General features: G+C 36.3%; 1 protein-coding gene across 1 annotated transcript in view; it reads right to left on the reverse strand.

Annotated features, from left to right (window-relative positions):
- The window catches only part of fw (CUB and Sushi multiple domains furrowed), a 115916-nt gene that overhangs the window by 39783 nt on the left and 53566 nt on the right, over positions 1–22567 (reverse strand). Inside the window, exons 2-3 of the mRNA XM_073074718.1 lie at positions 1824–2003; positions 983–1192 (exon numbers count right to left, since the gene is read on the reverse strand). Coding sequence (XP_072930819.1) covers positions 983–1192; positions 1824–2003 — 390 coding nt within the window. The remainder of the gene's footprint in view (positions 1–982; positions 1193–1823; positions 2004–22567) is intronic.

Consider the following 22567-nt stretch of genomic DNA (forward strand, 5'->3'; position numbering starts at 1 on the left):
TCCATCATTTGAGTTAATTTTTTTTTTTTAAATTCTAATCGACGATTGTAGGTCACTGAATGCGAATGATTAATCAATTCAGTGTCGTTTAATTGCAATTAATAAAAAACGAAAACTACAAGACTGTATATCTATAGATATTATGTACATTTATTCCACCAGGGGTGCTTGTGCAGTACCTTCTTCCTACTACAGCTGTTTTTTCGGCAATTAATTTTGAACGTCTTAAGTTTTTTTTTTTATATTTCATAATTAAATGAGCATTATGAGTCGTGCACTTTTGGATTTTCCAAATATTTGTATATTTTTAATATCTTAACATCACTGTTAGTAACTTGATAATCATAAAACACCTTCAATTTAAATGTATTTGATTTGAGATGAGGAGCACTCGCCTCGGGCGGCACATATTGGGGCATATTCAGCTTTTTGTATATTATATGTATAACGTGTATTTTTTAGAAGTTATAGAAAGGCCTTTCAATCTTAAATTGCAGTCCCAGTCGGCACGTATCTGCAGCGGCAATATTATCAAACACGACCTTTTTCCGCCACTAAACTAATTCTAGTTTAATCAAAAGTTGTAAATATTCATTTACAACTTTTGCAGATGATTCAGGGGTGGTAAATTGAACTTCCGCGCGCTACGCTGCTAACAGACTTGAAATTGTTTGTTCAACTCACTTGAAATGCTGTATGTACCACTGTTTTACAGCCCTACAAATCAGAAAAATCCTTAAAGCGGGAATGTACGGTGGGACTACATTGCTTTAAGGATGAAAATCCGATGGGTCTTTATTTTAGAAATAGATAATTCCAGTCTATGTAGAACCAATGAGAATTCACATTCCTAATTTTGATGAATACCGTGTTAATTAGGAGGTCTAGTTTTACATACCTACAAGTACGTAACAATCAAGTTATCACGACTAACACGCGCAAACGTTTCTGGGTATAAATACAACGTGAAAGCCCAACTTACCACAGCAGCCTCTGGTAGTGACCCTGACGACTTTGACAGCGTAGTGTCTGAGGAGATCCACTTGCCACCAAGGCGAGGCCTCTCTCTGCGTCTCGGTGCACCGCTTGCCGTCGTGTTCGGTGGTCTTCTCGCCGTCGTTGCCGTTCGCAGCACCACCTCCGCGCACTGTCGTCGACTGGTTCGCTGGCTTTCGAAAAGCCACGTTCGTACCTGATAAGTTAAGTGAAATTTTAAAATTCGATTAAACTAGCTAGGACACGTAAGTATCCAATAAGGCATTATTATCGATATTTTAATACGAATTTAATTCCAATCACTAAATGTTTAATTGCTGTAAAGTATCGTAAGTTCTTAAGCTACTCGTCGTCAACCCACAACTGCCTCATTACTGGACAAAGTTCTCTTCTCAAAGTGACACTCTTACTTAAACTATAGTCCAACGCACTAGCTAAGTTTGAATTGGCACATTAAGTTACTCTATTCCCCAAATTATTAGTTAGTCCCAATAATGGCCAAAACCCTTGTAATTCGAAAAGAAGACCTATGTCCTTCATCGGACAATAATGAATAGAAGATGATGACGACGGATGAAATTAAGTTGTCTCTTGTTGTTGACTCACTGCTGGGCACATGCTTTCTGCTGAAGATAAAAGAGTTTAGGCCACATTTCACTCCGCTGGCCAATTGTGAATTGTACTTTCATAATAATTTCCTTTGCCGTTATAGCAACTGATAGTTAATTTTTAAAATTATTTTAGTGCAAATTGTTTTTTTACGATTGTTATGATGTCACTGCTTACCAATATTCAAAGTTCTAAATCAGACCAGCTTGATGACTTACCACAAAAGGGCACATCAGAGGTCCAGTCGCCTCTCAAGGTGCACTCCCTCTGATGCGCTCCGAACAGTTCGTAGCCGTCATCGCACTCGTACTTGGCGATGGTGCCGGGCACGATGTCGGTGCTGGGTACCGACACCCTCGCGTTGGGCGGCACCGCTGGGTGACCGCAACGTTTCTCGCCTGGAAAAAAAATTGACATAAATACGAGGATTCTTTAAAAAAAAAATCTTTAAATAAATTATTCTTCTTGCAAGAAATGGTGACAACCCTACTTTAAAGGAAGTGATATTAGGTTTACTTTGATGAAGGTTTATAATCCTTCGCGAAAAAAGACGTACGTGTATACTTCACATTTTTTAATATTAAATTTTAAACTTAATATTTCTTGGATGCATCGTAATTAAAAGTACTTTGGCAAAGTAGCATGCACGTGGCCGACCTTCTGATCTGAAATGCGTTTCTACTTTGTGAACTAGAGGTCCGCAAAATATATCACTAAAGTGAAAAGAGAGAGATATATCTTTTGAACTCAGTGATATATATCACTCTTTTAGCTCAGTAGCTCACTTTAGCTCAGTAGCTCTGTAACGATATAAACGACATTTTATATCAGTATTTCAGAGAATCAGATCAAAATATTTTGACAACATTTTTGACTCCTATAATTAATACAAAACTGGCAAGAAATTATGAAGAATATATGAATTTCACAGCCAACACTATTTGTATATCCCTGTTTTCATATTCTTAGCAAAGAATAAATATTTTTATTTAGTTGTTATTTTATTTAGTGTAATTATTACGTATTGTAATGCATTTGACTCAAATCAGACTCTCTCAGTCAGTCGCTCATTTGACTCATCACTCACTCGCGAGCGAGTATAACACTGTTGAGGACTAAGTTGGAATGCTTCGGAAAATTTTGTCTCCCTTACTCCCTTACCATAGCAACGGTTAAGCTCCTATTATTAGAAGGTGTGGTGGTGGTGGTGGTGCCGCCGGAGTCGAACTACAGAGGGTAGTTATAACTAAAATAATTACAAAATATTTTTTATACAAAGTATATTTCATACGTTGATATTACGTACTTTTTAACATACTTAGGCGTTAGTTGTCCTTAAGCGAGTTCAGAATGCGTTATACCAGTTGGAGTGCAATTCGCAACAGTGACCGATCAAGGGGCGATCGTTACGTCAGGGTCTAAGGAAAGCGTGCTTATGTAATACATGCATAATACATGCCGTACAAGTACTTCAGTTACGTATGTACTCGGCAGAGATCAAAGACTCATGCGTGTCTATTCTGATGCATCTATCGGTCTATCTACGGCCCGATTACAAATTAGCAGTGTTTGACAAAAACTGCTTCGGTTTCCGCTTCGGCCACTTTTCGCAAATTAACTTCGGAAGAATTAAGTAGAAATGATCATGAAATTGGTTATGTACGATCAACAAAGTTTTTAAAATCATATCATTTTACACTTTAATCAAGTTAGTAGGTACTGAATATGTGAACCTGCGGCTTTGCTTCGGTCAAGGTTATCGACGCTTGTATTTACTAGACTTTTTAAAGGCACCCTAAAATCAGTACCAAAACCATAAAATCAATACCAGTACACGTGTACGCTTTTTTTAATTCACATGCCCTAGAAAGCTAAGCTCACTACCATGGCTGCATGTAAAGTGCTGTGTGTTAAGGTTCGGATTTATAAGATTAGCCCGTACCACAGTCAAGGCAAAAAATATGCCGAAAGCGCTGTTTTTTCTCAGATTTTTCTCTTTGAAACAGAATTCAAGTCATGTTTGTGGTAAACTGAAACCGACACTAAACTTTACAGGCAATTTCAGGTTCATTTTAGTTTTTTTTCTAAGGAATATCGACACATCGTATAGGCTACTTGCTACTTGTTACAAGATTTTCCTAATGTTCTTTGATTATTTTTTTTACTATAGGAGTAGCAGACGAGCATGTAGTCCGCTTGGTGGTAAGTGGCTACTGCCGCATGGCCATCTATAAAATCAACCCCACATAAGATTAGATATTCCGCCTGAGGACGGCTCCACATGTGCCGCTATCCCTGAGGACTAAGCTAGTACACCTCGAAAAACGAGAACACACCACCGATTAGCACTGCTGCTGTGCAGGAATACGTGCGGCGGTGGTGCCGCCGGAGTCGAACCACAAAGGGTTTTACCACCTTCACTTTCGAGGTGTACTAATTTATCCCACAAAAACTAAGAAGCGAGCATGATAAAAAGTGGCATATCGTTAAATATCGCTTGCAAGCAAAAATATTAAAATTTATTTTTGTCAACGGGCAAATAAAAGATTTGAACCAATACAGACGTGGATATATTAATTCTATTCAAGTATTTCCTGTTCAAGTAAGCGTAGATATATGGTGTATATTTATTTGAATGTCGTGTGAAGGTCTATAACTCGAGACTATGTGATGTAACTATTATTATGAATAATGACACCGCTAAATGTGATATCACGACTAAAGTCAATAACAGCGGCTTCACGCTCTAATATAAAATTATAATATGATGTGAATGAAACTAAAAGTATATGTAAAGTTATAATATAACTAACTGTACTTTGAAAAACTAAGTTAGTCATTAGAGGCATATAATTTCTTTTTAAAAAGTTATTTATTAAAAGAAAACATACTGTATGTCTGACGCGCAGAGGGTCCCGGATTAGATCCCCGGCCAGACAGTATGTAAATGACGAATTTAGGTTACTGTTTCTGGGTCTGGGTGTTTGTGTAATTGCTCCTGTGTGTCCATAGCACCCACAATACAGGGAATACTAAATTGTGCAATTTAAATTAGTCTGTCGTGTTGAACGCTGTAAAGAAAAATATACACTACATACGAGTATCCATACACAAAATGTATTCGTTGACAACCCGGCATAGTTAAGTCTAAAATACTTAAACGGGTTAAGTAACCTTTATTAATATGTATAAACTTTAGACTCACGATCGTACTTACAACTAAATGAATTTATTTGATACTAAACATTCAATCGTATTATTTAATTGTATACGTGTAATTGTGTACGTAGCCAGCTTAAGCATAGATTTAAGACTTTAGTCCCTTTAGTAAGGATCTCGATCCTTGCCCAGCAGTGTGACAGTAATGGGCTAACGTAAAGTACATACCTATGCTATATGTTCATTACCCACTTAACATCAGGATGACCATCCATTTATCCATCCATTAGGCAAATTGTAGTCCATATTTAACATAACAATGTAGATAATGCATTATCTTAATTGAAAATTAACCACAGATTTGCGATATAATAGCATTTGGTAGAGGTGAGGCGTATACACTGGAACAGGTTCAGGGACTAGGTATTTTACCGGACTAAGTCGGAGCTAGTCCAAGTTTTAATATGTACCTAGTCCAAGAATAAGTACCTAGTATTTTATGGGATTAGGTGGAATAGGTTCAGGGACTAGGTAACTCCGAGAAACTTCTCGGACTAGGTAATTTTTGGACTAGGTAGTTTACTAGGTAGTATCTATATCGGACTAGGTGGTATATCGGACTAGGTGGTATATCGGACTAGGTATTCGTCGTGCCGGTTCATGACACGGGTCCCGTTTTTTTTTTGCTCGTCGCGCCGGCTGGCACATGACACGGTTCCCTTTTTTTTTGCTCGTCGCGCCATTTCATGACACGTTTAAGGCATAAACGAACTAGCTTAGGAAGCTAGTTCGTTTATGCCTTAAACGTGTCATGAAATAGTCCTAGACCTAGTCCTTAGACGGAGACTTTATGGGACTAGGTGGAACAGGTTTCTGGATCACGTATTTTTAAATACTAGGAACAGGCATACCTAGTCCCAAATTTACCTAGTACAACCCATCTCTAGCATTTGGCAAGGGCCGCAGCACACTAGCTACTTTTAGCGTTGGCTTTTCGCTATTGTGACAATGCTGCACCATGTTTCGGATGCAACGGATACTTGCATCATACTAAATATCGCATATTTCAGCGACTGTATTAATACTATCAAACAGTAGCTGCGACTGGCTGAAACATGTGCGGGGTCTAACATATGATCGCCGCCTTTATCTTCCGAAAATTAGGTGAATAGTTGATCGTCGAAGCTAAAAGTAGCATATATGCTGAGGGCATAAGCGAAGGTCGGTCTGACATTTAGTCCGGTGGCCGGTCAGAGGTCTCAATACGCTTTTAGAATTTGTTTCGTACAAATTCAGTGTTATTTGTGGGCATGTCTTATTTGGTCACTAGTGTGTCAGGGTTTCACCCCCATTTGAAAATAGTCTCCAGCAAGGAATGTTGTTAGGCGGCCTAAAATCTTCTTAAATAAATGTCTGTCTTAAATCTTATTAATATTACCAGAAGAAAGGAGACATCTTAAAAGTTTTATAGTAGGTATAGTTATGTGACCAAAGTTTAGTAACTTTTAGGTACTTTCATAAAAACCCAACTTTGTATGTTATGCGATGTTGGCATTTCTATTTTCGGCTTGCAGCACTAGTCTTAGTTTTTGTTTTGTGTTAGAGCCATTAGAGTGTAAAAGGTAGTGGCTTTTGCAGGATTTTGTTTGTTCAGCAAAAGTTAACGCAGATTTTTTAGTTTCATTTTAAAATAGTCTTTTGGTTCACACGTGATCGATTCAAAGTAAGAGAAATGTCTCGGATTTGATTAAAGATGTCGGTGGGCGGCGGTGGCCACTTAACATGAAACTCGTTGTGCTTGAGGCAAGAAAGAAATGCTATGAGAACTAAGTTAGGATGCTCATTATAACCGTATTCCTTGGCACTTCCTTCAGACCAAAGTCTCTTTAAACAAGTATTACCAGGTTATAGGCAGCTTGAAATAATTAAATGAAAAAGGAAATAATGTAGTCTATGTTATTTCCACAATTTAGGCGGATGCAACGGAACCCTTTAACCCAACCGTAAAAGTGCAGGACGTGTTGAAGTACGAGACATACGAGTACATTTGTTGGAATTAGTTAACCTCCGCATTCCCATGGCCCATGGACATCTTCAATCAACCCCAGATAAGATTAGATATTCCTACCTGAGGTCAGCCACAGATGCGTCGCTACCCCTGAGGACTAAGCTGGAACGCCTCGGAAAACTCTGTCTCCCTTGCCACACCCTTCAACACTTCAACACTGCTGTTATTAGGTAGAAATAGGTGTGGCGGTGGTGCCGCCGGAGTTGAACCACAAAGGGTTCTACCACCTTCTATCCTTGAGGATTATATTAGAACGTGTAATATAAGTGAATCTGTTTTTCTACATGTTCAGACAAGGACATAGCAGCGCTTAACACTTAATAGATACTCTAGTTACCTACAAATATTTTATTTATTCAAATAAGTAGTAATCAAATGAATCAAATGAGCTTAGAATTCATCATACGATGGCGGCACTTTTTTATGATAATGACGTAATGTGTCATCATTAATTTCAATTATTTAAGTTCTATGCCTGTTATAATGTGGAAACCAGTTGTTTTAATAACATGTTGAAGCAAAAAACAAACAGTTTCATTGTTCTTTTTAATAAGTGATTTTATCAGTATTCTGTGATGTTGTGGAATATATTCATAGGTACCTACAGTTGTTCTTTAAAAAAAAGAGACATAGGTACATTTAAATAGAATTTTAGGGGAATGAAAACAGCTAAATAAAAGTTTCAAAAATGTTTGGGACATGAATAATTAAAAGTTTTTAAATAACACCTACGTCGTCACTGCACGTGACGAATATTTTTAGGTATTTTTATTTTAATGGACATGTGTATCATGCTCTTATACAATACATGTTGTTGAATAAATTAATTTTTCCCGTCTATCACTTAATAGTCTTCACAAACAATTGATTAACTATCTAGGTATTTGAATTAAGTATATGGGTCAATCTTGCTTTTAAATTTTTAACTACTTTCACGAATTGATTTGAAATGTAATTTCAATCATGGAAATGATATGATTTTGGGCTTGGATGCTTTAGAAATACCAACTAAAGAAGATATCCATTCCGTTCAATTGTGTTTGTTGTGTGTATTTGTAGATGTTTTAAAATTATTTTACATTGACTACGTATGACCTATAGTTTTTAAATTGGACTAGAGCCTTGGAGAATCGACCCGAACCCGATCTAGTCACGTACAGCCACGCGTGACTGATCTAGTCAGTGGCCACTGTAGCCTCATTTGACCACTAACAGTGCTAGCCTCGAGTCAGCACTTGAACCTGCTTGAACTGGTCACAGAATAAAATTAAGTGAATATTAGCAGGGGTGGATTAAGCTCGTCGGAGGCCCGGGGCGGAAAATTGAATGGGGATTCCAGTCTAAGTAATTGATTTAATTTTACAAGTTTTTACGAATGTCTACAGGGTTACATCTAGACATTTGGACGCCCAGCAGGACCAGAGGTCCGCGCCGGGTCGGGGACCCGACCTTAGTCTGCCAGTGTATGCGTGTAATGCGAAAAGTACCTAATTAGCTTCGAATAAGATAAATGTTTCTTAATTTAGAATACTTGGTGGCTTTTACGAGCGGTTTGTGGCTTAAAACGTTTATTCTCTGGATACTTATGGCAATTATTTGATAGTATCTTCCTTGTACAACGAATGTTATTGTGTTGTTCTTTTATGGTAATATGTACAAAGTAGGTAGTAATTCTAGTGACTTAAGAGAATAGTTTGAGTGATTTAAGAGAATAGTTTTTTCTATGAAAATGATGTTAGGGTTTTGATGCATCACATGAAAATTCTGTGCCGTCAATATACCTATTATAGGATTCAATTTTCAAAGCACTTTATAGGGTTCCTCGGAACACTCACCATTGTAAAGCCGGTACAACACACAGAGGGAACCTATGTCCCTCCGCAAACTTAAAGGTTCTAACCGATCGGAGATCACTGGGTCGTTGACGATTCGGACCGCGCGTTTCTGCACGGAGTCAAGTGGGTTAAGTTGGTATTGGGGCGCCCTATTAATCATATTGACAGTGCGCAAACAGTACGTACATTTGTGAGAATAATTAAGTAAACAAATAAATTGTAGATACCTAATATGCTTCATAAAAATAGCACTTAGTAATATAACTCAAATATCAGAAATAAAAATAAACTGGTTACGTATACCTAAATTTACTCGTAGAATAATTATCAGAAATATGCAAAGAGTATATATATACTTACTTTGAATAAAATATTTGAATTTCGAATTTTATCCAACTTAAAATAGGAAGTTCGGGTTTCAATCAATATAGGTATACTTCGGTGAATAACGTCGTGAAACGTGTCAAATATAAGCGCTGACTTCAAAAGTAGGTACTAAGCGAACATTTTTATTTATTTTACCTTTTAGTGCTATCCAAGTCGGTCATATTTCTTTGTTATTTGATTTTGGTGTAAACGTGTATTTTTTTGTATAATATAAGAGTAGCAGATGAGCATGCTGTCCACCAGACAGCTAGTGGCTGTACTCAACCCCAGATAAGATTAGATTCCTACCTGAGGTCGGCCGCAGATGTGTCGCTACCCCTGAGGATTAAGCTGAAATGCCTAGAAAAAGTATGTCTCCCTTAACGCACCACATCAAAATACAGCTGCGCTTAACCAGTGTTAACAGCTGTCTCTTATAAGGCAGAAATAAAAGTGGCAGTGGCGCCGCTGGAGTCGAACCACAGAGGGTCGTTAAGTACACATACAAATAAATATAAATGTAAGTAAAAACAGTATTGCGTTACAAAGAGCGAGCTGTAACAGCAAAGCGAATCACATTGGAAACGAGGTTGCTCTAGCAACTGTCTCGCGGCCTTCACGACGCGTTAAAGGTATTAAAGATTTAGATGAACTATTGTCTCAGATGACAATGGTCATGGAAGAGAAATCGAGATCGTTACATTTTCCACTAGATTATCTTGAACTGGTGGTAATTACTTGAGGATCACTTTTCATGTTCAAAATTATGGGCTTTTTATAACGTTTTTATTGACTACTGTCTATTGCTTTGGGTGGTGTCTGTTGGGGTGTAATTTAGATATCAATTTACTTATGAGTTGAGATCTGATATTTGAAACACATGGATTCGAATGATAATAAAAACCTTGGGAATCAAAATTGTAAAGCTAAAAAATAACATACTTAATTCTTCAAGAAAAACATTTTTAATAATAGGTTTACATTAAAAGATGAAAATAATTTAAACGGTAATAGTGGAGTGGGCGACCACTAGATATAGTGAACTTGTAACTGTAACTTTATAGCTAGCTATTAAGTGTCCCATTTTCATTAGTTGGGGAGACTCGACACCTAAATTAGATAGAGTCACGTTGTAATTCCATGACATTATTTTTGTAATTTTACTTATTTTGGATCGTTTGTGGAGAATATGAGATTGAGTTTTTGAAAACATACAAAAAATAATTTAAATCTAAATATATATAACTCAAAGGTGACTGACTGACATATTGTTCTATCAACGCACAGCCCAAACCACTGGACGGATCGGGCTTAAATTTGGCATGCAGGTATATGTTATGGATTTTGACCAATTCTACCCCCAAGGGGATGAAAGTTTGTATAAATCTTCTTAGTTAATAATATAGTAATATTCGTAACGCGAGTGAAGCCGCGGGCAATAGCTCGTATTAGATATAGCTGGAATAGTAAATATTGAAATAATTGCATTTTTTGTGATTGTGATTTGATATGATGTGATACTTTATGGTATAATATGTCGTATTTTTCGTAGCATATCGCGTTTTGTCGTGTCGTCGTATCATTTTGTAATATTTTTGTTTCGTGATAGAATATGTACATTAGACACACTTTTCATAGCAGTGATAGCCCAGTGGTTAAGAAACGCGGCCTTGCGATCGAGGGGTTCGAGGTTCAAATCCCAGGGAAGCACCTCTGATTTTGCAATTTATGTGCGTATTAGAAATTAATTATCACTTGCTTAAACGGTGAAGGAAAACATTGTTAGGAAAACTGCATACCTGAGAAATCTTAAAAAAAAAGTTTTCAAAGGTCTGAAGTCTACCAATTCGCACTTGGCCAGCGCGGTGGACTACGGCCTAATCCTTCTCATTCTGAGAGGAGACCCGTGCCCAGCTGTGGGACAGTAATGGGTTGATGATGATGACACACTTTTCTACCTTTTTATAAGCTAAAGAAGTATAACTTTCGTGCGTAAATGAGTAGTCACGCGTTTTACCATTTAGATATGAAAAATTATAAAGTTTACGGCCCAACAAGCAATTACACGTCAATTAAACTTATAAACTTGTTAAAAAGTTTTAGCTACAGAATAGGTCATATACCAATGACCCATAATATTGTTTGACTTTGCCCATTATAATGAGCTGGAGAAGTTCGTAACGTGGATGCCGTAGAATGTGACCCAAGTAAGAGACTTTACTTAAGAATAAAAATACGGAAACCAGTGAGCAAATAATATATAAACATATATTTATATATTTACAACGATAAATAAAGAGATAATCATGTGAATACATATCTAGACTCGATGATATTACTTTATAAAATAACATCAATACAGTAAATACGAAAACGTGCTTAATCTTAAATCTCTTATCGCTACAAGACTAGACGATCGTGGTCAAACGCATGCGTAACTCTTAATAATTTTATCACAGAAGAGATCGTAAAATCTTCAGTCTACACTGCATTGGTCCAGGCTAACAAATATCTCATAACATTAACGAACATAGTTCAAATAAGTAGTCATCAGCAACCCTTTCTGTCCCACTTTTGGGCACTTGTCTCCTCTCAGAATGAGAAGGATTAGGTCATACTCTACCGCGTTGACCAAGTGCGAATTGGTAGGCTTCACATACTTTTGAATACTTTTTTCAGGTATGCAGGTTTGCTCACGATGTTTTCCTTAACCGTTTAAGCAAGTGATAATTAATTAATAATACGCACATAACTTTGAAAAATCAGAGAGCCTGGGTTTGAACCTCGGACCCGTCGATCAAGAGGCCGAGTTTCTTAACCACTAGACTATCACTGCTTCAAATAGTAAACATAAGGTATTGAGACCAAGGGGCCGAGTGATTCCTCGCGCGTCCGAGATGCAGGCCACTAACGGTGTCCGATTGTTCTAAACACAAAAACCTATAGTGTGGATGTGCCACATTGACGGTGTCGGTGTAGAGCGCGGGCGATCTCTGGGCCGCGGGGACCACGTTTTTGTGTTAGGGCAGACGTGCGTACTATGGGTAACTGACCGGCCTATAGGATAGTTCTATAGTCTATTGTTTGACGAGACGGACGACTTATCCGTAACTATTATTGTTTATACTATAGAACCTCGTTAAGAAAATGAGTGAATAAAATCATTACTGTGTCATATAAACGGTGTTAAGATAATTTCCCATTTGGTGTACTCGTAAATAATTAAATTACTTAAGACTTTTAGTGTAGGTAGTATCTTACAGTGTATTTGTTGTTTTATTATGAAGTTGTGAATAAAATTGCCTTGATTCGAAAGTTAGATTCTGCTTCATAGTTATTCACTCTTTTTATAAAGTTATAGTATTCTATTTCGCATCCAAAACCCATCCAAAGTATTGAGTAATCTTCACGTATTCGCCGGTTAAGTGTTTCGTTTGTGTACGTTCGTATGTTCCAAGAACTTGACAAGTGAGAATGGTGTAAAGCATTTGCCGCTATTTCTTATTACTTACGGCAATGGTTAAATTGGACAAGAAGCTACTGGAACTAACTGGTCGTTCGTGTCGAAGTGACGTGATTTGTTAAACGGAGTGCGGCCGCAGGACCAAGTAGGTTAAGGGCCGTAATTCTCACGTTACATCGGAGCACTTTGAAGTTTTCATACTTTATGTATATTGTATACCTATGTTGAATAGTGTAATATATTAGGCCATGCACGTCTTGTTTAGGGAAGTTCTGAAATATATTCATTATGAAGTATTGTGAATTACTGGGAAGTATGGGTTAGGTTAGTTTAGGTACCTGGCGATAACACAGAAGCACGAAAATGCTTATGAAATCTCGCACGTAAGCTTTGCATAATAATTTAAAGTCTGAAGGACCGTTTTAGATACACATAAAAATATGTATGTATTGATGCACATAACCGCCAGTAAATCTGTGGTATTAATAAGAAAGAAAAACTTCACATAAAAATTTTAAATGTCTGTTATATATTTAAATAATTAGTAAAACCCAGCTTTCCATCTATCTAGAATCTAGAATTACAGCTATTGTTAAGGGAGGTGGAGTGACAAAGTATTCAATTAAGCTTATTATAATTAATTTTCATAGTTGATACCTTAAATTCGAAGTACCTATAACAATCGGATGTAAACAAGTAAAATACCCTTATTATCATTATATTTAACTAAACAATAACATATTATTATAAAGATATGCGATACAAGCAAGTGGTTAAAATTCGTGTTTGATTGTGGGAAATCTGCCACAAACACAATGGACTTAGTTACGTCAGTATCAGTTGTATACCCTTGAGAGCCTATCTAATAGTACATTGAAGTATTACAAGTATTGTAGCCATATTCTTATACCTAGCTTGGTACAATACTAAACATGTATATGTATGCTTACGAAAGTGTTATCAATGAGAACAATCAGAAATTCCGGTCTTTATTGTATGATCGATCATCTGAATATATTTTATCCTACAGAATTACCAAATATGAATGCAACGTTGTTATACGTTATCAATACGAAACATGTTATTGTTTCATATACCGTAGTCATCATCAAACCATTACTGTCCCACTGCTGGGCACGGGTCTCCTCTCAGAATGAGAAGGATTAGGCCATAGTCCACCGCGTTGGCCAAGTGCGTATTGGTAGACTCACATACCTTTGAGATTTTTTTTTATAAATCTCTCAGGTATGCAGGTTTCCTCACGATGTTTTCCTTCACCGTTTAGCAAATGATAATTAATTCCTAATACGCACATAATTTTGAAAAATTAGAGGTGCGTGCCTGGGATTTGAACCTCGGACCCCCCGATCGAGAGGCCGAGTTTCTTAACCACTAGGCTATCACTACTGTCTACCTTAATATACCGTAGTAGGTACTAATATCTATCGACAATCAAAGAAAATTAGAGTGTGTGACAATTTATATTAACTGTTGTTGAAGTGATAACATCACGCACATAGCCGATGTTCACATTTTGTGATGGCTAAAAATGTTATACTCTCGTCAGGACACGTGGCCTGATCGAAAATTTGTAAGACGGCAAGCAAACTGCAAAAGCAATGTCATCCGGTGTCAGCATAGATAAAATATGTCAATGTGTGCCAATTTCATTTTTTATTTATTATATTTTAGTATTCAGGTTAGGTTTTGAAAGTTTTAACTTTAACCGACACTCCCGGAGTGCAACCCGTTGATTTTTTCAAATACTTTAAGACTATCAACAAGAAACCTATTGTAACTAAACAGGAATGTATAATGACTTGTGCCAAAACAAAACAGGTGTGTCTGCATCTGGCATGTTTCACTCGTCAAGAGTCATCTTTAAGCGATACTCGGTTGTGCCAAGTGAAATCTTGACAAAATATAATTATATATGTAGGTAGGTACTTCCCAGTAAAACAAATAAAACAAAGTAAAACAACAAACACATATATATTATGCATAATAAAAAATAAAAATAATTATTTCGGAATTAGTGTGCCCGCCATATCTGATTATGACGTCACTAATCTCAATATATTCTAACAAACCAAACGTATGCTTTCAGCTCAATCGGTTGGAGCTAACCGGTTTAAATTCAATGCAAGATTTGTCCCTCACATTCAAACGAACTAGCAAAACAAGTTAATTATAAGTTTCTATATAACAAGGCACTAAGTATTACAAACCGTTTAATAAAACGTACATAGCATCCTTGGCTTTTAAAAGGTTTATTATCTACGGTCTATTTTACAGTATTTATTAGTATTACATACTACAGAAATAAATTAAAGCTTAAAAAATAAAAACTACACTTTTATAAATAATAAAGTGTTAATCAAACTGAATAGTAATAATTGTTGATATATAGTAACTTTACCATGAGCTTAATCCCAATAATTAACGCTATCTAGCAATTCAGTGGTGAACTTCGTAGATCGATAACAGCATCACTTGGCTAATTACTCGTAGTTACGATTCTGTCCGCAACATAGCCGCGGCGCCACTTACCTCTAACACCGCCTCGAAAATCGTTAATCCTGGTAAGGATAATAAGACAAAATTATTAAGATCTTGTATTGTCATCGGTTCTTGATAATTACTCAAAATGTTGAATGAAACTGACCGTTCAAAGTAGGTTAAAATCGATTTCAAAGATTCCGTTACATACATACATACCGATACATATGTAAGTCAAACTAGTAAAGGCGTAATAAAAATATAAAATTATAAATATATACAATTCATATATAAAAAAAAGATCATATTACAGTGAAGCAGAAAGGTGATTTGATGAACGTGATAACACATAATCAGTATCACATTCCATAATAATCCATTAAAGGCCGAACCTATAAAAATAGCGAATGTACCGCTCTACATACTACGGTAAACAGTACACGAACACGAACGAACACTTTTACCGGGTAAAAACATATTCAAACAGAAAAATGAAGAAACTGTTGATTTACGATAGTTTACGTAGCTAACGTTTATGTTATACATGAAGAAATAGAGGATGAGTTAAATTTAGAAGTAAGTATTTCTGCATCATAACAGCAGTATTAAGCGCTGCTGTGTTCTGGTTAGAAGGGTGTGGCAAGAGAGACAAACTTTTACGGCACCGGGTACCTTTTGAAGGTTTCCCGCTCGATAACAAAAAAAGACGTTCCAGTTCAGTCCTCAGGGGTAGCGGCTCATCTGTGGCGTACTTCAGGTAGGAATATCTAATCCTATCTGTGGTTAATTATAGATGACCATGGGTGCTTGTAGCCACTTACCATCAGTCTGACTGCATGCTCGTCTGCTACCTGCTCCTATATTATAAAACAAAGGTTTCGTAGATTGCAGCATTACAGTAATATCTGCCAGATAGTGATATACATATTAGGTTTATTAGCACATGTCTATAAGCGTAAGTGGCTAATTAACATAAGGTGAACTGCATATCACTATCACATGGCCAAGCGCCAGTGACAATAACATTATTAAGGTCTACGCTCAACAGTGGATTTTTAAATACCATTGGATATTTGGAAACGGTTACGTAAAACTTAGACGTTAATTTCAATATTACTAAAATCACACAAACACACATAAATTAACTTCTGCTTAATGACAAAAGTGTTAAGCGTTGCTGCGTTGCTATTTGGAGGATGTGGTAAGGAAGTCATACTAATTCCATCTTAATCCTCGGGAGTAGCCGTGCATTTGTGGTTGATCACAAGTAGAAGTCTAATCTTATTTGAGGTTGGTTAAAGATTATAAAGATTACTATCAGCTGGACGGCGTACTACTCATATGCTACTTCTAATCTTTAAAAAGTCACGATTATTTAGAACCTACACACAGCAGGAAAATGTTCATTGACTATTCAGATAATATTCGCAAGCAAGTTGAGAATCTGCATACTGAAAGCAACATCAAAATGTGAGTGGACAACTTAATTGTTTTAATTTATATTTATTAATTTTGTTATAAAAAAAATAATAAAATATTAGCTCTATATCAACTTTGCATTACATGATGATGATAAAATAACTGACCCAGTTAAGAAATATTTTAATAATAACGAACCTTATGAGACAAAGTCCAGGTGGAGCTGGTAAAGAGCTTCAACAGCGCCGTAGTAATAGCTTTATCATTTTCTCTATTTTCTTGGAACTCTCAAAGGATATTAAGGACATAGCTTCAAACTGGGTCACCCAGCTATAAATCAAATAGACGGCTTGGCTTAGCCATTAAAAATTAGGAGCAATTTGTCAGCGCCGACCATCGCAGCTCGGCGTTAAGACGGATGGAACAAAGCTTCAGTTTGTGAACATAGTACATAACAATATTGTCTACATTGTTGCACTGAACTCGAAGATTGTTCCTAAAATGTTCCTGAAGACTATTGTTTTTAACATAAATAAGTTAAAATCAAGTTGAAGGTTGTAGAATCCTCTATGGTTCGATTCGGGCGCCACCATCGTCACACATATTTCTGTCTAATAACAGCAGTTTTTTAAATTACATTGTTAAATAAAGCGGAAGTAATAATACACTTTTAAATCTTAAGAGTTATAGAGTTGCACAACTTGCGATAGTGACTGTGATAACCTTCGGGCATCTGTTTATTTTAACTCTCACCTGTAATACCTTGTTATTTGTATTAAACTCACCGTAAACCACTAACGTTTGATGTGTCCATGTGCTAAATAGTAATTGATATAATAACTAAAGATACGTTACTAGCAGGCAAAACTTGAAACATACAAAAGCAACCAATTGGTATTTGTCGAATCCAGCCGCTCTCGCGCGGATAGTAATTGATACATATATCACTGTATCCTTTAAACGTCATCATATTAATCTTTTAAGCCTAAGACTGACTTCTTGTTATGATAATGTAAATGAAGATAAATTATTATATTTTGATTATTCTTCATGTTCGGTCCACCAAGTAAAGGGATAGAGACGCAAAATTTACGTTGATATTTACGTATGAATAAAATTTGAAACGCAATGTCAATCACTACTTGTCTATTTTATTCTATTATTCCAATAGCTCCGTCCCTTATAGAATATTTGTCTATGTAGTAAAATGAAAAACGTGTTTGTGTATGCCAATGCGCTGGCGTTTCGCTCACTTTTTTGTGTTGTTTAGAGGGCGTGTAATGTATCTATAGTTTTAATATATCAGTGTAAATAGTTTAATTTCATGAGGTCACTGCTCACTGCTTTGTCAATTAGTCGTCTATATTCAGACACAAGATATGGTGAACCTACTAATATGTTGTACAGATGTCGTCGAATATTCCTCACTGACTGATTTATTGGCCACTCGTGTCATATGGTCAAGGGTTTTTTGTTACTTTTACGACGGTTCGGGGTAGGGTCGAGTGTTTTGAAAGAGCACATTGTGTGGTCGAATACTGGACGTTCCAAAGGATCTTTGATCTTGGAAACAGTAATAGCCGGATATTTGTGGAAATGTTCGACGATGTTATTTGTTATATGAGTAATGCATTATGTGTGAGTTTCGTCAACTCATTACTGTCTCATGGCACCGATCTCATATTAGAGTGAGAGGGTTTAGACTATAATCCTTCCACTGACCAAGAGCGAAGCGGTTCACACACTCGTACGTACGTATACATCTTCTAATATCTTTTATTAAATACTAGTTTTTGCCCGCGGCTTCGCCCGCGACATAAAATAAATAATATGCGCGAAATAATATGACATACTAACATACATAAAACTGAAAATTCGTACCTTCATTGGAATGACAATGGCGCCATCTGGCGAAAATTGGTCGTACCAACTCTGAAACCTTCGTGGGCTCATAGACAACAACTTTGCTAAGAATCATCGAATCGAGAATCCTTACTATTATCGATTAAAATCATCGATTTTATGGTCCAAAAGATCTATTCTCCGATTAATCGATCTTAGATCGCCATCCCTAGTTCCCGTGGGATTTCCGGGATAAAAACTATCCTATGTCCTTTCTGGTCGGGTCTCAGACTATCTTTGTACAAAATTTCATTAAAATCAGTTCTGTGGTTTAGGCGTGAAGACAACCAGAGAGACAGAGTTAATTTCGGATTTATAATATTAGTAAGGATGATTGTTAGTGTCTAATATTTACACCTGAGTACCCTTCAATTTATAGAAGTGTGCAATAAGTTATTTATAACTCGATTTAACGATGAAGGAAAATATTGTGATAAAACCTGTCTGAGAGATCTTTCATAATGTTACCTAAGATAGACACATACGTAGAGTGAAGTACCCATCGCGTGGATTATAGCAAAATCACTTTTTGTTATAAGAGAAAGCTTTTTCCAGGCAGATTATGTCTTCGGAACAAATCTTAATAAAATATGAAACAATATTAATAAGTAACTTACGTAAAAGAAATGCGTACAGAGGCGGTTATAGCAAATATTTTTGGTGGTGTTTCCTAGTTCTTTGGCGACGAAACAGTGACCCTCTGGTGATTTCGGCGCCCCTCGTATGTATTTCCACCGTTCGCACCGCTGTAGGGCCGTCTGGCGTATTTGGCAAATGAAAATAGGATTCAATGATAATGTACTTAGTTTCTGCTGCAACGAGCTCACACCAAAGAGAGCCAAGGTAATTAACATCGGCGTATCCAATAGCTCGTCTGTTTACCCTCGCCGGAAACACGGTGCGTTCACAGCCTAACGTGTAACGCAGATGAAAGGGGGATACATAGGTACCTGTACTATGTTATTACGGACGTAATGCGTATAGGGACGTAGGACATATAGGGACCTATACGTGTACTATTTTGCATGCACCCGTTGCAAGGTTTAGGGTTCCGATCGAATGGCGAAATATGGAACTGAATATGGTCCTAATGTTTGTGTGTGTGACACAGCTGTTTGCTAGAGGGCATATTTGGAAAGTAAATACAAATGAAGTTTGGGAAAGGGGAAATCACACTTTTTTATATTATAAGAGTCTCAGACGAGCATGCTGTCGACCTAATGGTAAGTGGCTATAACCCCGATGGACAACTGTAATCAACCCAAGATTCCTACCTAAGGTCGCCCACAAATGCACTGCTACCCCTGAGATTTAAGCTTCGGATTAGTATGTCTCCCTTACACACCCTTCAAATCAGAACACAGTAGCGTTTAAGACTGCTGTTATTAGGCAGAAATACGAGTAGGTGTGGCGGTGGTACCCCCGGAGTTGAACCACAGAGCTTCATAACTAAATTGGATAAGAGTTATTGTAAAATAATATTATAGTTACAATTATAAATAATTGTTTATTGCATGAAATATTTTTATTTATTACAAATAAAAGCATATTAAAAAATATTTGATATAAAATTATTTTTCACACCATATGCGTTTTAGAAATTAGGTGGCACTTGCTATTACGGCGAAGGAAAACATCGTGAGAAAACCTATACGCCTGAGAGTTCATTAAAAAAGAAGTTCACAAAGGTGTGGGAAGTTTACCAATTCGTATTTGGCCAAAGCGGTGGACTTTGCCATATCCCCTCTCACTCTGGAAGGAGGCCCATAAAAATACGCGTGCCACAATGTATGTTTACATTTCAAAAATAACAAAGCGGTTTCAAAATTGAGCACTCGAAAGATACCTGCACCCAATCGTATGGTCGCAAAATTCGCTATTTTGATTGTATATGCCATACCTATATACGATGTACGCCACTTTGCTTTTTTAATTTGTGTTGAAGATATAGAATCAATAACAAATTCATTTTTGCCGCCAGAAAATGTTTAAGCCGTATTGGCTATACAGAACCCATCACCCAGATGTAGGTTACAGAACCTGTGTGGGTGTACTGTGTGGTTTTGTGTTTCAACCTGCATTGTTCATTAGTAATACTCATAAGGGATTAATATTATTGTTGAAATAAAAATAAGTCCATACTATAGGCATAGATAAGTATAGATATCTCACCGCCTTGTAATTGAAGGAAGTCATTAAATGACTATGTGTCAGCCATTTAATGTAAAATGGCGGACTGCTTTGCCATTACGTCTCCGAATGTCATGGTGTAATTTACGCAGAACAATGCCGACATGTGCAGTTAATTGGTGCAAAAACACGAAATCGAAAAAGTGCGGAGAAATATCGTTTCATTTGTAAATGCTCACAAAACTACATTTTTTAAATATTTTTCAAACACGAAAATAGATGACAGTGACAATTTCAATCGTCAAAACTGGTTACATTTTTTTGTTAGGAGTGAGTAATCTTTATCTAGTATCTATGATTATACGTAATAGTTCATACTATAGCTATTCTACTTGACACATTTTTTTATAAAACTACTAAATAATAGATTTTTTCTTTCGAAATTTAATACTAGATCGGATTTTACTCCTCAGAGAGAGCCATAAGCGGCTAAACATCGAAGGAAGTTGAACATAACCTTCAATATCGCTTAAGTTCTAAGCCATCTCAAGGAAAATTGTAATGCCTAAGCCCCATTAGCTTAAGCCGCGAAGCTAGTGGAGGCTTAAGATATAATAAATATTGTTCAAGAAACTAAAAAACACGCTTTTATGATAAAATCAACTTAAAAGTAAGTAAGTTTGAACTATATTTATTTTATTAATTTTTAGTATTTGTTGTTATAGCGACCATCATTATGCATCGTCTGTAAAAAAATCAAGTGTCTATCTATTACGGTTTAAGAGATAAAGCAATGTGACTTACGAACAGACAGCGGAGGGTTTCGTTTTATCCTTTGAGTACGGAATCCTAAAAATCATTCTACAAGATGGCATTGTAGACATGTTTCAGTACATTTGAGTTATAGGGAAATAACATTATTATTTTCCAAAGCTAATTATCAATCTAGTAACTTTGCCTGAACGCTCCATAAGGCGCTTTCTCTCGCCTCGAAAATCATTAATACCGAGAATATTGATAAGGACAATGGTACAAAATTATTAAAATCGTGTATTGTCATCGGTTTTTGATAATTCTTCAAAATTTTGAATTAAACTGAAAGTTCAAAGTGGATAGAAATCGGGCTCAAAGATTCCGTTACTGTTACGTACATTCATACAAACGTACAACCCAAGCTAATAAAAGCGTGTTAATAATAGAAGAAATGCAACAAGTAAAAATTTAAATGGACCAGATGTAATCTTGTTGAAAGATATGAAATCATTTACAAATAATAATTATAATGGCGTTCTGGGTCTGGTCAGTACTATCATAAAATATGATTTAAATTTTTGGTCAATGAATTTGGGGGTTCGAGGTTCGACTCCCAGGTATGCACATCTGATTGTGAAAAATTGAGCTTGTTATAAATTAATTATCACCTGCTTTAACGATGAAGGAAACGCCGCAAGGTAATCCACCTTAGTGACATTAAAAAAGTTCTCAAAGACATGTAAAACTTTTCAGTCTTGGTGAAATGGAATGTGGCCTAACCTTTCTCGTTCGAGGAGTCCCGTGCCAAGGAGCGCCACAGTTGTTGATGATTATAATAGCATCGCACATTCATATAAATAAACAAACGTTTATAATCCGTAATTTTATATATAATAAAAATCTCGTGTCACAATGTTAGTTACCGTCCTCCGAAACGGCTTTACCAATTTTCCGATTACCGACAGTAGGTCTGAGAATCTACTACTATCTATTTTTTATACCCCTAAGTGATAAGGGTTGTTCACCCATAACATTTTTTTATTTATATGGCAACAAAACGTTTGCCGGGTCATCTAGGGATCTATAAAATCGCGGAGTACAACTAACTCTTTACATTGTATAATAGTATTAAGAGATAAATGTAACATAGTGCTTTACTTTGACAAAATAATTTCAAGCAATCTCGCTATTTACGAGGAAACAATACAACCCAAACGTTGTTTAAGTGTCACGGAGTTACACGGAGAAATAGCAGTTAAGTTTTCATATTAACGAAACTTAGTTTGTCTAAAGTATAATTTCTGACACACTTAACGAAAATGTTTCCGTAAGTCAAGTATTCAAGTTTTGTATTTTATTTTAATGATA

This window comes from Epargyreus clarus, unplaced genomic scaffold (assembly GCF_041222505.1).
Source record: "Epargyreus clarus isolate Ecla_fem2 unplaced genomic scaffold, WU_Ecla_fem_2.2 ptg000007l, whole genome shotgun sequence".
Taxonomy (NCBI): Eukaryota; Metazoa; Arthropoda; class Insecta; order Lepidoptera; family Hesperiidae; genus Epargyreus; species Epargyreus clarus.